Here is an 18112-nt window from a genome sequence, read left to right on the forward strand (position 1 = left end):
TGGTACGGAGAACCCTAGTCGAGTGAGCCAGCAATATGAGTGTGCAAGTCAATTGATATGTAGCAGTTGATCTATGTATGCAGAATCTGGACCAGATCCATGAAAAAAGACACCAGCAGAGGACTGAAGATGTTATAGACGCAGATTAGGAGAGGGCATATGCTGGCACTTTCTTTAAGATGTTTCTTTGCTTGCATTTATAATTATTGCTTTGCATGCATTTGTTTGACAGTAAGATTTGTCTTATAGTTGGATATCACTGTAGTTCACAATGTGCACAAATAGCTACATGCTATCGTGTATATATATTATGGACCTGCACTGTTACACTTATTTTGAAGTTGGGTGCTTGAAGAAGTCCAGGTTGCTAGTTGTTTTGATAGTACTGAATATTTCGTCATTGATATCATGATTTATTGCAGAGAGAATCTTGCTATATGGAAATTCTTTTCTTGTAGAGATATCTGATAGTTTTATAAGTCTGCACTTGAGAAATTTCAAATCTTCTATATCTAATTATGGCATCGACATGGTCTGCAAATACTGTCCAAAATGTCTAAAAGGATTTAACACTACACATAGCTTTCGGAATAACAGTGCACAGGTCATCTTTGATTGCGGCAATGGCTTAACTTATTATTATGCCCGTTGAAACTGAAGCCTTTTAGTGTTATCAGTGCATGCTCAGATGGAAAAGAAACACGACATGATAGTTGTCTCATAGAAAACTGTAAAAGCAGATTTTAATTTCTTTTCTAAGTTAGACGTGGGTGGTTATGAAGATTCAAAAGCTAAAAGGGAAAAATAATACATAAAACAATGAAGAGAATAGAGTTCCTTCTACAGATTAATTACTCCAGAAGACTTGGAATATAAAGATATCCATGAGGATACAAATATTATATATTAAAATGAATGAATAAGAATGAATCGATTTACAATGAGAACGAGAGGCTTGCTTATATATCAAGCGTCTCTTCATAGAGAATCATGTCCTATTTAGACATGCCTCTTCAACTTAATTATTAATTAACTAACAATTATTGCAATTATACTCGTTACTTATATTTATATTATTTATATATTTTTTTCGTAACATTGCCTTCTTCCTCAAAAAGCTTTGTCCTCAAAGCTTGTTGATGAAAAAGGCTTGATCTCTTTTTCGGCTTCAAATGACTTTCTCTCTCAGAACAATCATCTTCGTTGATACAAGCTGATATGATCTTCTAAGTGACAAACAAAATTGTCGCACTGAGAAGGGATCAGACCATCCTAGATTAATCTTCTGTGTAGTATTTTGATCACTGGAATTTTGTAACGACTTGTCAGCATAAGACGAGATTGATTTTACGTCATTATTCTCTGAAACATCAATTTTGTTGTTTCTGGTTTGAATGGTCCCGATACGTAGCTTGGTTGAGTTGTCTACTCTCATGATTCAGATGTTGATATGGGACTTTACTTTCCCTTATTAGGTGTGTGGAAATTTTTTGATTTACTTCAGGGGATGATGTTGTTGAGTTCGTTACCAAACCTTCACTTGGGGTGTTTATCATCTGAACTGCAACATCCAAGCACGTCTTTTCTTCAACTTGCTTGTCTTCTTCCTGAGTTGTGACATTCACTGGATCAGTATTTGTTGTTTTGTCATCAACTTGAATTCTTACATTTGATGCTTCCTTCTTGATAAGTTGTTGTACCTTGTTTTCTAATGACTTCTTATCCTTCTTAAGTTTCTTAATTTGCGTCAGTAATTTTTCACTATGGTTTTTAAGTCGAGAAACTTCTTCATTTTTGTCAACAGTGATTTTGTCAATTTCATTTTGCATATTTTGTAATACTTTTTTACCTTTTTGAGAAATTACTTTTGAAATATCTGATATATCTTCTGGCGTTATTGAATTTGATTTCAGCGTAACATCTTGGAGTGTTATTTTCTTTTTCTTGTAAGAAAATGTTAGAAACTTTTTCTTCGTATTTAAGATGACAGATCTTATCGTTTCCATCCAAGGTGATCCCAAAATAATGTCACCTCGATTGTTCAATGTTAGGATATTCCGACACATAGGAAATAGTTAAGTACAACTTGGTCTAGTATAGAGTTAGGTAAAGTGTGTTTTTTACCGTTGTACATTTTGTAACTTACAATCCGACGGTCACGATATGTAGTGAACCGACGGTTCATTCTCTCCTCGGTATTACTGACACTTGATCCGTGGCTTGACACCTGATTGGTCCATGCTTTCTATTTAAAGCGCATGGAGGGTCATTTGTAGGGTAATCCGTGCATGAGAGAAGCTTATGTAAATTTTCATTCTTTTATTAATAAATTGCCTGAAGTGGCCGCGTTGGCTCAGGCCGTGGACTGTTTCCCTCTTTGAGGGTTTTAACCACGTCAAAAATACTGGTGTATTGATCTGGATCTGGTTGTGAGCAGTGTCCTTTGGTGTTCTGTCTGGGGAACTTACCCTGTAAATTCCTACATGGTATCAGAGCTATTTGAGGGCCGCGTCCGTTGGTGATCCAAATTTGAAGCCGGTAGAACTGCATCCGACTGCCATTTCCTAGATCTACTGTTTCTGACTGCTTTCGGGCCGAGAGGACTGCTCTGTTGTGTTGGGAGCATCTGTTCCAGTGAGGAACCCCTTTCGTTTCAGGCGAAAAGGTTTCCGGTAGCCCTAGCTGCGTCATTTTTAAGATCTGGAGGTATACAGTGTTTATTTGCAGTTTACAGTTATTTTCTCTCTGTTTATTTCGGTTTCAGTTTATTTAGCCTTTTTTATTACCGGATCTATACCTTTCATTTCTGCGTATGCTCTTTGCCCTGCGACTCTGTGCGATCTGGGCAAATCAGAAACAGAAATGAATGATTTTTCTCATGTGTATGCTCTTTTCCCTGCGCCTTAGGGTGATCTCGGAAAATCAGAAACATTGAGGAAAATATTTAGTTTCCGGCTAAAGCTAACTTTGAGCCGCAAAGTTCATTTTTGAAAATATTTAGTTTTTCGGGTAAAGCTAACTTCGAGCTGTAAGGTTCGTTTTCTTTGCATGTTCGTGTTGGGTTTTGTGTTTTTTGTTTTGTAGGGAAAAAGAGCTTTCTCAAAGCAAGCACGCAACCCAAAGCCCCCCCCTCTCTCTCTCAAATTTTTTGTATAGCTCAATTGGTTCAAAGCTATTTTAAGAGAGTAAAGGTCTTGTGTTCAAGTCTCCATTTTGTGGGGGCAGACTTTTTCATTGCCGCACATTCCCGCACTTCGTCGACAACTTCATCAACGTTTTTTCAAAAAGCCATAACTTCTTCATCCGGAAGCCGTTTTCAGAGCCGTTTTTCTTAAACCAGCCTAATTTTTCGAGATCTATCCATTGGAACACTTAGTTTCAGCATCTTTAGCTTCAGTTTCTGTTGAAATGGAAAGTCAATACCAAGTTACCCTTGACAGCACCAACTACTTCCAATGGTTGTCCTACATTGAGGATTTACTTAGAAGTAAAGGTCTCTACAGAATAGCCTCAGGCCAAGAAAAGAAACCGAAGGATGAAGATAAGGCTGCTAAATGGGAAAATAGGCAAGATCAAGCACGTGGATTGATAGGGATGTCTATTTCTCCAGATCTTAGATTCCATATTGCAGAACTTGATACTCCTGATGAAGCAATGAAACAAATCAATAAAGTTTTTGGGATTAAAAATGAACTTAGAGCCCATCAACTTGAAAATGAGTTGCTTACATCGGACCCTAATAATTTTTCTTGCATTGAAGATTTCTTGTCCAAGTTCAAGACCCTTAGATATCTCTTGGAAGGTGTTAAAGTTAAGAAAGAAGATAGTAACCTTATCTATTCCATTCTTACTAAGTTGGGACCAGCCTACTCTGTGTTTGTTTCCACCTTCCATTCTACAAGAGAAGCCTTCATTTCTCAAGGAACAGACTACAAGTCCCCTTCCTTTGACTCTTTTTGTGATTCTTTAATAAGAGAACAAGAAAAACTCTTACACCTTGGTCTTCTTAATCTTGGAAACTCTTCCAAGAAAGCGTTAGCCGCCCAGCAACAACCAAATTCAAAGAATCCTAAGAAGTCATATCCTAAAAAGAATGGTCCTAAACCAAACAAGGGTCCTAAGCAATCTCAGCCTCAAAATGAAAAATCATTTCAACAAAATGATAAGACAAATAAAAACAAATGGAAGAAGACTGATAGACATTGCAACTTTTGTAATCGAGATGGCCACTTAGAATCCAAATGCTTTAAGAAGATGGAAGCCTTGGAAGCAGCAATGAAGAAACATAACATCCATTTGGAGCATTCTTCAACTTCAACTTCATCTTCAGGAATGGCACTTTTTGCATGTGGTTGTCAATCATCTCGGTCTGGTTATGCATTAAATGTATCTTCTTCTTCTCATTCTCATGAGTGGCTCATTGATTCTGGAGCTTCTTATCACATGGCCAAAAACAAAGCCATGTTTTCTTCTTTAAATGATTGTAACACCAAAAATATATATGTTGGTGATGATAGATCTCTTAGTGTTGTAGGGACTGGAACTGTTCATCTAGACAATGGTCAGTTTAATGATGTATTATGTGTTCCAACCTTATCCTGCAACCTTCTATCTGTATATCAGATAACTCATTCAGGTGAAGGTAAAATCGTTGAATTTTCATCTCATGATGTTGTAATCAAGGACTTAAGAGATCCTAAAAAGATTTTGGCTACTGGCATTGCTGAAGATTCTACAAGGTTGTATAAATTTCACAACTTTGGGTCATCAAATCTTCCCTCAGTATTTGTTGCTCATAACGATGAAGTGAGCAAACTTTGGCATGAGCGATTTGGTCACTTAAACTATCGCTCCCTTCAGCATCTATGTAAAGAAAATATGGTGACAGGTCTTCCTATGGTATCTTGCAGAGATGGTGTTTGTTCCGGATGTGTACTCGGAAAACATCATCGGGACAGTTTTGAAAAACGTGCCTCTTGGCACGCCTCAGCCCCTTTACAGCTTGTGCATAGTGATTTATGTGGTCCACTCCCAGTTGTGTGATTCTCTGGCTGCAAGTATTTCTTAACTTTCATTGATGATTTCTCCAGACGCACTTGGGTATACTTCTTAAAACTCAAGAGTGAAGTATTTAACACATTTTTGGCCTTCAAGGCTTTTGTTGAAAAACAATCTGGACATCAAATTCTTAAGCTAAGATCTGATAATGGCGGAGAATATGTTAAAAACACATTCATCAACTTTTGCATTGAGAATGGAATTCAAATGCAACATACTGTTCCATATACTCCACAACAAAATGGTGTAGCTGAAAGGAAGAATCGCACCTTAAAGGAAATGGCTAATTGTATGCTACAATCTAAAGGACTTGGTCTTAGTTTTTGGGCAGAAGCAATTAACTGTGCAAATTACATAATAAATCGCACTCCTACTAAGGCTTTAAAGAGTATCACTCCAGAAGAAGCATGGAGCTCAATCAAACCAGATGTAAGTCACTTTCGTGTTTTTGGAAGTGAAGCATGGGCCCATATTCCAGATGAAAAGCATAAAGCTTTAGAACCTAAGAGTGAAAAATGTACTTTTGTTGGATATTCTGAAGATGTCAAAGGCTATAGACTTATTCCATTTAAGTCCAAAAATGTTATCATTAGAAGAGATGTAAAATTTGATGAAAATATATCGGCTTGCGAGCCTAGTCCGACGGATGTGCCACCTCTCCCTATCTCTTCTACTTTTGAAAACATTTCTTCTTCAGATGATGATAGTGAGGATGACAATCCTCCCCCACCTTCTCAGGATCCTCCTTCAGCTCCTCAGCTTCCAAAATGGGTCCGTGCTACTCGGGATGCAGCAGGTGATCTTTCCGGTGATCCTACAGATCAGCGACGTACACGTTCTCAGTTCGAGAGAGCCTCTTCTTTACTGGCTCAAGCTCCAGTAAATTATGATCCTGACACCTTTGCAGAAGCTTGAGGCCATCCAGATTGGGAAGCAGCTATGAATGAAGAATATCATTCATTGTTGGCAAATGATACATGGGATCTTGTTCCTCTACCAAAGGGACGAAAACTTGTTAGATGCAAATGGGTTTACAGAACCAAGTATGGACCAGATGGGAAAGTTGATAAACATAAAGCTCGTCTTGTTGCTAAAGGTTTTTCACAGGTTGAAGGCATTGACTACACTGAAACCTTCTCCCCTGTTGCCAAAATGAACTCTATCCGCCTTGTTCTTTCCCTTGTTGCCTCGTTCAAATGGGAAGTCCATCAGATGGATGTTAAATTTGCCTTCTTGCATGGGGACTTGCATGAAGAAATCTACATGGAACAACCCATTGGCTTCATAAAAACAGACTCCAGCCTTGTATGTCGGCTTAAGAAATCCCTTTATGGTCTTAAGCAAGCTCCTCGAGCTTGGTATGCCAAAATGGATAGCTTTCTTTTAGAATCTGGCTTTTCTAGGTGTCATTCTGACAATACTGTCTACACCAAGCAAGTGGGCAAATCTCTTATCATTCTTGTTCTTTATGTTGATGATCTTATCCTTACCGGTAGTGATCCCAACCTTATAAACCATGTGAAGTCTAGCCTTAAAAGGAAGTTTGAAATGACAGACTTAGGACACTTACATTATTTTCTCGGTCTTCAAGTCTTGCAATCCAAGGAAGGTATTTCCCTTTCTCAGTCCAAGTATGCCTGTGATATTCTACGCCACTTTCACATGGAAGACTGTAAGCCAGCCCCTTCTCCCTTTCAGTCTGGAGTCAATCTTTCAGTCACTTGTACTTCTCCTGAAGTTGATGCTACCTTATACCGTCAACTTGTAGGAAAACTTTTGTATCTAACCCATACTCGTCCTGACCTTTCCTTTGCTGTTGGCCTTGTTGCTCGGTTTATGCAAAACCCACGTGAAAGTCATTGGAAAGCAGCTAAAAGAATACTTCGTTATGTTCGAGGTACAGTTCAGTTTGGGATTCATTACAGTGCCGAAGCAGCTCCTCTATTGGTTGGTTTCACTGATTCTGATTGGGTTGGTGACCCTGATGATCGGAAGTCTACTGCCGGTTATGTGTTCACTCTTGGTTCAAGACCTATTACATGGGCTTGCAAGAAACAAGCTGCCATTTCTCTTTCATCAGCAGAAGCAGAGTATCGTGGTGCCGTAGAAGCTAGTAAGGAAGCCTTGTGGCTTCGTCAGATCCTGTCAGAGTTTGGCTTTCAGTAGCAACATCCAACTACACTTTGGTGTGATAATCAAAGTGCCATTCAACTATGCAAAGATCCAGTCCAACATCAGCGCAACAAACACATTGAACTGCACATGCACTTCATCAGAAAGCTCATTCACGACCATGTTCTTGAAGTGCAATATTGTTCAACAGATGATCAAGTTGCAGACATCTTCACAAAAGCTCTCACAGAGGCGAAGTTCACTAAACTTCGATTTATGGTTGGAGTTCAGGAAGTTGTCACTAAGGGGGGATAGGCTCTAGTGCCTCCTTCCTTCTCCTACTGTGTCATATTTGTAAATCCTTCAATCCTATCCCAAGTTGTTCTTAAGGGGGGATGTTAGGATATTCCGACACATAGGAAATAGTTAAGTACAACTTGGTCTAGTATAGAGTTAGGTAAAGTGTGTTTCTTTACCGTTGTACATTTTGTAACTTACAATCCGACGGTCACGATATGTAGTGATCCGACGGTTTATTCTCTCCTCGGTATTACCGACACTTGATCTGTGGCTTGACACCCGATTGGTCCATGATTTCTATTTAAAGCGCATGGAGGGTCATTTGTAGGGTAATCCGTGCATGAGAGAAGTTTATGTAAATTTTCATTCTTTTATTAATAAATTGCCTGAAGTGGCCGCGTTGGCTCAGGCCGTGGACTGTTTCCCTCTTTGAGGGTTTTAACCACGTCAAAAATACTGGTGTATTGATCTGCGATCTGGTTGTGAGCGGTGTCCTTTGGTGTTTTGTCTGGGGAACTTACCCTGTAAATTCCTACATTTAATAGGGTTTGAACTGAGAATTGCGATACAAATGTATAATCTTCAATGTTTAACTGTAAATTGGCTATGTCATATATTTTATTGTGAAAAGGTTCTAATTTTTTAGTTATATTTGACTCCGGGATCATTAATTGATTTGCGATTTTGGGTGTTATATAATTTGCATCTTTTTCCTGCAAGATTTCCTTTAATGTTAAATAACGCTTCACTGTCTCTGGGTAAGGTTTCTCAGAATCTTATGGCCTTCATTTTTGTATTAGACTCCATTTTTGCTTCTTGAATATTAAATACTTTTTAAATCACTTTTTTTTTTTAATAAATCCCCTCTTTTTTTTTTAAGGCAAATTATTATTATTATTATTTTTTAATCTAAATATATATATATATATATATATATATATTTTTTTTTTTTTTTTCTCTCTAATTTTTTATTTTATTTTTTGAATCTTTTAAATGGCCAAAGGCCTAACAGTAGTATGGAGAATCTCCAGAAACTGGTAGCAAAATGCTTTAACGGCAACGACATTGATGAATTTGATGATCAAGGACCTGGATCGGAGAACAAGCTCTGTGCACTGGTTAAGCAACCTAGAGGACCGAACTGCTCTGATACCAAATGAAGAGAACAAAGTTCCTTCTACAGATTAATTACTCCAGAAGACTTGGAATATAAAGATATCCATGAGGATACAAATATTATATATTAAAATGAATGAATAAGAATGAATATGATTTACAATGAGAACGAGAGGCTTGCTTATATATCAAGCAAGTGTCTCTTCATGGAGAGTCGTGTCCTATTTAGGAATGAATAAGAATGAATATGATTTACAATGAGAACGAGAAGCTTGCTTATATATCAAGCGTCTCTTCATGGAGAGTCGTGTGCTATTTAGACATGCCTCTTCAACTTAATTACTAATTAACTAACAATTATTACTTATCCTCGTTACTTATATTTATATTAGTTATATATTTTATTGGTAACAAACAACATAGAAAAAACAACTATATGAAAATTTGAAAGTTCTTTCAAACATATTTATATACACTCCATGTGTATCAAAAGTTACCTTCCATGTCATACATTTTGATCTACATATAAATATCTTGTTTCCCTGTTTCCTGAAATTTTGACAGTGCCATTTCTGAAACTGTTCCATTTCTGAAACTTGTACCTGTTTTCCCACCTCATTGTTCATACGTTTTTCTCATACATTTTCTTTTCATCTTACAATGTATTTTTTCAATATCCAGACTTTTTGGCATCTGAGAGAATTTATGAATAATTGATCTTATATATTAATCAATTTCATGTTGACTTTAGTGTTAGTGTTGGAGTTTTGCAGAAAGGTGCCAAGGTCAATGTCAATGCAGGTGGAGTCACACCCTTGCATATTGCAGCGGATAATGGAAACGAGAAACTGATATCTTGCTTGCTTGAGGCAGGGGCTGATCCAGATACTAGAGATGAGGTGAGTGCCCTAGCTCTTCTTATTTTATAATAAGTTTCAGTTATTTTAAGTGTTATCAAGTCCAATATAATTTTTTAGCATGAACATTAGTGAAAATGTCATATTTTATGATTTACCAGAGATTGTCTCTGCAACTCACTCTGTTGAAATATTATAGAGGTGAAAACCATTCGGCAAAGCAGAGTCGTCCTTTACTGCACAAAGCAAGAAATATTTGTTGGTATAAATAAAAAAAGGCTTATGGAAAACTGAGAAATTGATTATGTTTGAGAAATGAAGAAAATAAAAGCTCTCTCGAAAGGAGCAAACATATAACCATTGAACCTTTTAATTGTCAACTACTTGAGGCCATTCATCGTGATCCCTACCTAACCAGATCTTTGAAATAGAAAGCTCTACATTTCTGATGCTCTTAGTGCTGAAATACAAATAAAATCTCTGCACAGAGTTGGTAAGGACCTGATAGGTGAAATGAGAGGGGCAAAGATGTTATGGTTATACTTAGAAGAAAGAAATGTAGAAAATATATCAAATGGGATGAATCTTTTACCATTGAAAAATGTAAATGATTAAAAACAATGATTTTTTTTCTAAATTTTCCTTTGAATTTGTCTTGAAACTCATCTTGAGATTTCCCTTTAAGATTTGGTGAACCCCAACAGATGAATTTTGAACTCTCATTAATAAAAATATCTGAACATTCCTCCAGCATCACTTTACTTCACCTCACTCCATTACTTCTCCGTCATGATTTCCTCCCACATTATTACTTCTCCCACATGACTTCCTCTCGCATTATTTCTCTAGCATTATTTTTATTACCTCATTTCATTACTTTTCTCCTACGATACTCTATTTATTTAGTCATTTTATTTCTACTTCTACTTTTTCTACTTAGTCATGTGGGTTGCGAAACTCCCTTCATTCCATCACTATACCTCACCTTCCTACAAATGTACATTTGTTAAAATTGGCAACTAGGGTGAAATTCCACCTTGGGACAGCTCATTTGATGGAGATGATGATTGCATTAAATTCCTCTTTTCGAGAGAACCAAAATTGATATAAAGATCATCTAATTTGGACAAGCAAAAGTGTGTTTTTGAATTTATGCAATCATGTGCAAATTGTTTAGGTCGGCCACATCATCATATCGGCTCATGAAGCCCAATGGATGGTGTCACTTCACCCTCGACGACTTGTATAAATACAAGTGATCTCTCACCTCATTTGGCATCATCACAACCCATCCTTTCTCTCTCCTCATCTAATTGGGTCGTGCAAAATTGCAAGCAGCGCACTTTCACTCGTGTGGCAAAGGAGGATGAATTTCAGACAGAATTACAGAGTTGAAAATTTCAGATTTTCCTGTAGTTTGACCAGCATTGACTTTGACTTTCCAGGGATATTTTTGCTTCAATTTTCTGGGCAGATTTCTGTTTGGGCAGGCCGTACACATTGGCACAGAAACCAAGGCATTCTGGGCAGTACTGCAGCAAAAAATTGCAGGTTGACGACAGACTTCAAGGCAGAAGTTTGACCACTGACTTTGGGACTGTTTTGGGCTGATTTGACCTCCTGTTCAGGCCGAGTTTGACTATGTTTGACCAAGCTTCAAAGGAGACATTTTGCTGCTGTTTTGATCACTGATGACATTCTGGTTAGGGCTGATTTTGACCGCAGTTGACTACAGATTTGATAGAACTGTTTTAACTTTGATTTGGCAAGTCAATTTTTAGTTTTGTACTCTCTCTCTCTGCTGAACATTTGATATAATAATAAGAAGAATTGATCAAAGGGTTTTCCCCACATTGCGGTTTTTCCCTGGCATTCACCAAATCTGGTGTTCTTTTGTCTTGGATTGTTTTTTTCATTTTATTTATGTTCTATCTACAGTTACTGTCAATGTGATTTATGGTTAATGTGATTGCTGTTGGAAACTAATTTGGCAATTGTCATTGGGCTGCTTAAAAGTAAATTGAAGTAATTGTGCTAAGCATAGAAAATACTATTCTTTTATGAATTTAACAACATTACTATTTTTATGCTTAATCATTTTTCTTATTTATCCACACTTAATCATTTTTCTTACATTTTACTTTTTAATCAATGGTCACTTATTGAAAGTTGACGCATTGATAAGATCAAACATGCAGTAGATGGTAGCGTCGAGAAGTATAAGGCAAGTTTCATGGTGAAAGGGTTCTCCTAGGAGGGAGTTGACTATGAAGAGACTTTTCTCTTATCACCAGATATGCATCTATCTAGGAGGTTATTTCCATTGCTTTAGCGGTTGAGTGGAGGATACATCAGATGAATGTGGAGACTGCCTACCTCAATGGGGGAATTGAGGAAGAGGTGTTTATTGAGTAGCTTCATGACTCTGAAGTGCATGGGAGGGAGTCACATGCATGCAAGTTGAAGGAGACATTGTATGGACTTATGTGAGCACCTCAAACATGGTACTCAAGGATTGATGGACTCCTCCCAGGGTATTAGGTAAGATTACACCGAAGAGTGTCTTCACCGGCCAGAACCCTGAAGTAAGTCATTTCAGAATATTTGGGAGCTTGGCATACTACCATATACTCGAAAAAAAGAGGAAGAAGTTGGATCAAACTGCAGAAAAAGGATATCTTGTGGGATATAGCGAGAATGCTAAGGTATATAGAATCTACCTTTCGGGCAACAAAAAGATCATAGTACGACGAGATGTAAAGTTCATGGAGGACAAAGCTTTTAGGAAATCTCGAGAAATGCCTTCTGAAGAGCAGTCAAAGGATGATCCATTGGTCTAGCCACTTTGACCAACAGAAACCAGCACCAATATTTCTCCTAAAGACAAAATTCCAGAGGTATCACAACAGATGGAGTCTTAGGAAGAGGAGGAGCAAATAGATGTACCCACTACCAATGGAAGAATGAGCCAGGAATTTCGACCACTGCTACAAGACGTAGAGGATTTCATTGGAGCTCCTAGGAATGAGAAAAGGGAGTGTAGACAACTAGATAGATACCAAGCTTTGGTGGCTCAGGTTGGAGAACCCTCTAGTTTTCAGGAGGCTGTTCAACATCAAGTATGGGTAGATGCTATGGTGGAGGAATACAGTTCCATAATGATTAATGATGTCTGGGAAGTGGTACCTAGACCTCAGACAGATGAGGATGGTAGTGTGGAAAAATACAAAGGCAGGTTCGTGGCTAAGGGATATGCTCAGAAGGAAGGGATAGACTACGAAGAAACCTTCGCCCCAGTAACCAGGTATTCTTCTATTAGATCCGTGATATCCCTTGCAACACAGATGCGGTGGGAGATTCACCAAATGGATGTCAAGACTGCGTTCTTGAATGGGGTGATAGAAGAAGAAATATACATTGAACAACTAGAGGGTTTTGAGACACACGGGAAGAAAACTCATGTATGTAGGCTGAAAAAAGCCCTTTATGGGCTTAAACGAGCGCCTAGAGCATGGTATGCTTGAATTGATGGTTACTTGCAGAAGATGGGATTCGTCAAGAGTGACGCGGATTTCAACCTCTACTATTTAACCGTAGAGAATGAACCTATAATTCTGGTGTTATATGTGGATGACCTTTTTCTAACAGGTTCATCTAGGCTCATCAAAGATTGCAAGGAAAACCTAGCCACAAAATTTGACATGAAGGATTTGGGACGGATGCATTATTTTTTGGGGTTGGAAGTTTGGTAGCAGAAGGGTGAAATTTTCCTTGGACAAGGGAGATACACTACAGAAATTTTAAAGAGGTTCAGAATGCAGGACTGTAGACCCATGGCTACTCCAATGATTACCACCTAGAAGAAGATTGATGCGTCTGAAGATAAAGAAGTAGATCCCACCTTGTATAGGCAACTCATAGGGTCCCTGATGTATCTGGTCAACACCAGGCCAGACATTTGTTATGCTGTCAACACCCTCAGTCAGTTCATGGTGGAATCGAAGAGGGCACACTCGGCAGCAGCCAAGCATGCTCTCAAATATATATGAGGAACAATAGAGCATGGATTAATGTACACCCAAGGCAATGATATGAGACTGAGTAGGTTCACTAAAGCAGATTGGGTCGGAAGTTCAGTAGATTGGAAAAGTACCACTGGGTACTGTTTCAACATTGGATCAGGAATGACCTCCTGGTGTAGTAGGAAACAAAAGTCCGTAACTCTGAGCTCAGCTGAAGCTGAATATATGGTAGCTAGCACAACATCGTGTGAAGCCATATGGCTTAGAAAGTTGCTTGTGAATCTATTCAGGAGACAGATGGAAGCGACCAACATTTTGTGTGATAATCAAAATTGCATCAAACTCTTTAAGAATCCAGTTTGTCATGATCGATTGAAGCACATTGACATCAGGTGTCACTTTATCATACACTGTGTCCAGCGAGGTGCAGTACAATTATAGTACACTCCGACAGGAGAACAGGTAGCAGACATTCTCACCAAGGCTCTAGGAAGAACAAAGTTTGTTTATTTAAGGGAGAATATTGGGATGATTGAGAATCAGTTTCAGTAGCAGAAACAGATAGTACAATACTTAAGAGGGAGTTGCAGTACAGATGCAACAGTGGTAGTGGCAGTGTCATGGGCAGCGGTATAGAATGCAGCATCGCAGTGGATGAACAACGACATACCAAGCATCAGTAGCGCAAAGTACTGATGCCGTGGATCAGTGTGATACTTCTATTGGGAGTGTTGATTTTTGGGTAGCATCGGATGTGCTTTGGCTCTGAAATTTTGTAGAGGGGCTAGAGCCTAGAACACTTGAGATCTCCAAGACCCATAAATCGTTTGGAGAAATTCCACCCGTAGTGCATGTTATTCAAATAATTAATTATTTTTAATGGTGCCTAAGGTAAAGCTTAGGAAATTAAAATAATTAAAGTGAATTAATGTAAATATGGGTGAGAAACTTCTAAGAGACGAGGATAAAGTCTAATATAATCTTAGCCATTGATTAGAGATTAGATCACGACCATTGATATCTCAACATGAAAAGTATAAATGAAGACTTGAGAGTCATTTAGAGACACACTGGGCAAATATTTAGTAACCCGAGGGAATTCGATTCTCAAAAAGTAAGAGTTTGATTTTAGAGCGAGAGTTGTAGGGTGAAGGAAGAGGAGTGTATTAGCATCAGCCAGAGAGTGAGGAGGAGGGGATGCAATGCCTCAGAGGGACAACACAGAGGGACAACACAGAGAGGCAACATAACAAAGGACACAGTCCTCACACAGAGATGACGCAAAGGTGACACAGTAGAGGCTGGCCGCTGGAGGGTCTCTTGAGTGTCAGAATTTCTCCAATGGTTGGAGGAAAACTATCTCAGGTGTTTTCACAGAGGTTTCTCTACGTTCTGCAAATCATTCCTTGTAAAGAGATTGCTGCTGGAGAATAATAAATAAACCCTCATCTGTTACACCGGTTTTCTCGCATTGGGTTTTTCTGGGGACTATTGTCTAAAAACAACTGTGTTGATGTGATTGATTCTTGTGCTTGTATTGCATTGTTCTTTTCTCTATGCTATTATGTGACAATTGCAGTGGAATTTACTTTGATGTTCACTAAAGGGTTTTGTAAATAACTTATTGTGGAAAATAAGTAGGAGAAATAAATCAGTTACTGCAGTAGAATTTCATGTTAGAAATTTGCACAAAAGTTGTGCACCTAATTTGTGGCTAATGACCCCAAAGGTTTGGTGATGTAGAAATTTCATTATGATTATGTGGCATACAAGAATTGAATGATGATGATGTGGTAGCCTATGGATAAAGAGGTCTCACTCAAGTATTAACAATATTCTAAGTGCTAGTTGGATGAATGGTTTTAGAAATTGAAAATACATAAGCAACTTTAAAGGAATCTTCAATTAAATTTAATACTATTATGGTCTGTTGACACCTAATCATCAGGATTGGGTGAATAAGTGTAACCTAAGTCACAGGACACGTCCCCCAGGGTCCCGTGTCCCGTATTTTACGTATTGGACACGAAAACGGCCCTAATACGTGTCGAATACGATTTTCAACGTGTCATGAAAACTTGAATACGTATTCTACGTTTTCCGTCGTGTCCTAAATTTCGAATACGCGTATTTGGTTGGTAGAATACGTTGCCCTAACGTATTTCGACAGGTTGAATACGTACCGCGAAAAAAACATAATTTAAAGCCTACGCGTTGGTCTATTCCGGGTTATTTTCGTCCTGCTGTCGTCTGGAGCTGTCGTGTGGAGCTGCGAGCAGGGTGTTTGTCTTTGAAGTTAGCATTATATTTGAAGTCTGGAGCTATTTGAAGTCTGGAGCAGAGTGTGCCAGTGTGCAGCGTTCAAGACCGACCCGTAAAAGTTAGGAAAAACTGTAGCCACAGGTGACAGTACCCATGGTAACAAAGGAAATATACACAGTGAACTCCACAGCACTGACTTCATTTCACACAATAAGCATAGCTGCAGCCTGCATATATATATATATATAAAAGGTGGTTTTTCATATTCTGTGGAAAGCTGAAAGTTTCAACTATCAACTTGTTTGCCACGGGAGTCAGCCTTTGTAATCATACTCAGCTTTGTCAGCAGTCGAGTTTCTCATAGTTCTGTATTGAAGGAATAACTGAAGTTACATCTTAAAGGAATGGAGTAAGCTCTGCAGAATGGAATCCCACAAGCAGACAAGCTAGCAGTAGTAGCTATTGGTAGGGAATCAATGTCAGATCAACATGTCTTAATGGTTAGCAATGCATAAATTCTCACTGACTTAATGGGATCAAGGTTCAACAACTGATATGTTATAGCCTTTAAGGAATATAATACCCTGTCAGATATAAAGCAGCCACAACGAAATGTGAGTTTTGAAGTATGGGCACAGTGAATTTCAAATTGACATATTTAGCTAGTTAATAAAAAAACTGATGTGATACAAATTTTGAATCTCCAATGATTGGCAGAAAAGTGTGCTACATAGAGATTTCAGCCTTCAGGGAGTGCCTATTAACTTGTGAGTTTTCAACTGATGTAACATATCACTTTCGGATTTCCATTTTAGAGGAGAGGCTAATCTGCTGGAGTTTCAAATTTAGAGATTTAGTCAGGTAAATCTAGTGACTGCAATCTTGATGAAATCAGACGTGCATACAGCTTGCTTGAATTGCAATTAATTAACATTCAATTCTATATGTGAAACTAGGTAGAAGCACAAGCACAACTGTCAATAGTTAATCAAGATTAGTTAGGATTACATTAGATAAGGTCAAAATTAAATAAGATTAGATAATCTGATATAAAAGGTTTTGTATTTTGTGATATTGAAATGAATGAGATAAGTCAGATAACTGAGTTATAACCTGCAATTTAATATGGATAAAAAACTATATTTCAGTATATATATATATATATATATATATATAATACTAATATATATATATATATTTTAAATATATATAAAATGTGTCCCCCGTGTCCTATTTCCAGGTCGCTGCGTTTCGTATTGAATACTCGTATTTAAGTGTCCTTCGTGTCTCGTGTCCTCATGTCATGTGACTTAGAGTGTAACTGATGTAAATAAATAATAAGAAATATGAATAGTCATCGGGAGATGAAGTGAACAGTCTCTCCCTCATGTATATAATAAAGACCAACCTGAATGAATAAATGTGAATTGATTTGGAGGAGTTACTGCCTGGCCTGACATGGTATCAGAGTCAGCGCCTTTTTTCGCTTCTAACTGCCATTGTAACTCCCTTCTGCCATTTTTCAAATATCAGGGTCTGCGCTTTGCGTGATAATTTGGGTAACACTTGAGCGAGAAGGCCATAAACGTTGCTGCTCTCTCCACGCTGGTATAACAACGCTCCATATGCTGCTGCTCTCTCCACGCTGGTATAATAGCTCTCACGCTGCTGCTCTTTCCACACTAGTATACCTGCTCCATCTCTGCTCCGTTGATTGACTTTGTTTTTACGCTGCTCCAATCACTTTGGGTAAAAGCTCACCAAACGAGTGAAACCCTTCATCTTCCAGACTTGTATAGACATTCTTCTACTTACCAAATTGATGTTTCAATTGTATCTTTCTCGGAGGTTCTATAAGATACTTACTTGAGTTCTTTTTACTGTTGCGCGGAAAAAGGAGAAGTTTAATACACCTATAGGGTTTTATCTCCTGGAGCTTTGGCACGCATGACTGAAATCGTATATTCGTGCTATGTCTATCATTCAAACCTTAGTTCTCCAGGTTCTAGGTTCCTTACGCTACTCCCTCCACGCTGATGGCCAGCGTTCCATTGATATTCTATATGGATAGAATATAGTTCTGCTCCAGGCACGTATTAGTTCTGCTATTTGGCTCGCTGGTCTAAAAAAGAAGTACCTGCCTCTTGATTTGTGTCCCCAGAAGAATTGAAGACTGAGAGACAAAAAAAAAGAGATGTATTTTCCCATGAAAAAGTATGCAGTCAAGGTGTAAGGCATAGGATTTGAGCATAGGGATGATATTGCCTATTATATTTCCGTCCAAGTTTTGGAAAATTCTGAATTGCATCAGAATTTTGATTCGCTTTTGAGCAGTTGATATTGTTTATCTTTTATTTCTCTGGAATTGCAACCATATTGTAATGC

General features: G+C 38.1%; 1 protein-coding gene across 3 annotated transcripts in view; it reads left to right on the forward strand.

The window, feature by feature from the left end:
* TPR10 (ankyrin repeat family protein) overlaps window positions 1-18112 on the forward strand; it is a 424227-nt gene that overhangs the window by 150951 nt on the left and 255164 nt on the right. For all 3 annotated transcript variants that reach the window (XM_089410812.1, XM_089410813.1, XM_089410814.1), the window contains exon 7: window positions 9360-9485. In XM_089410812.1, coding sequence (XP_089266938.1) covers window positions 9360-9485 — 126 coding nt within the window. The remainder of the gene's footprint in view (window positions 1-9359; window positions 9486-18112) is intronic.

Source organism: Pinus tabuliformis, chromosome 3_1 (genome assembly GCF_031772625.1).
Source record: "Pinus tabuliformis cultivar Carrire ecotype Pingquan chromosome 3_1, CPIR1, whole genome shotgun sequence".
In the NCBI taxonomy this organism is placed as follows: domain Eukaryota; kingdom Viridiplantae; phylum Streptophyta; class Pinopsida; order Pinales; family Pinaceae; genus Pinus; species Pinus tabuliformis.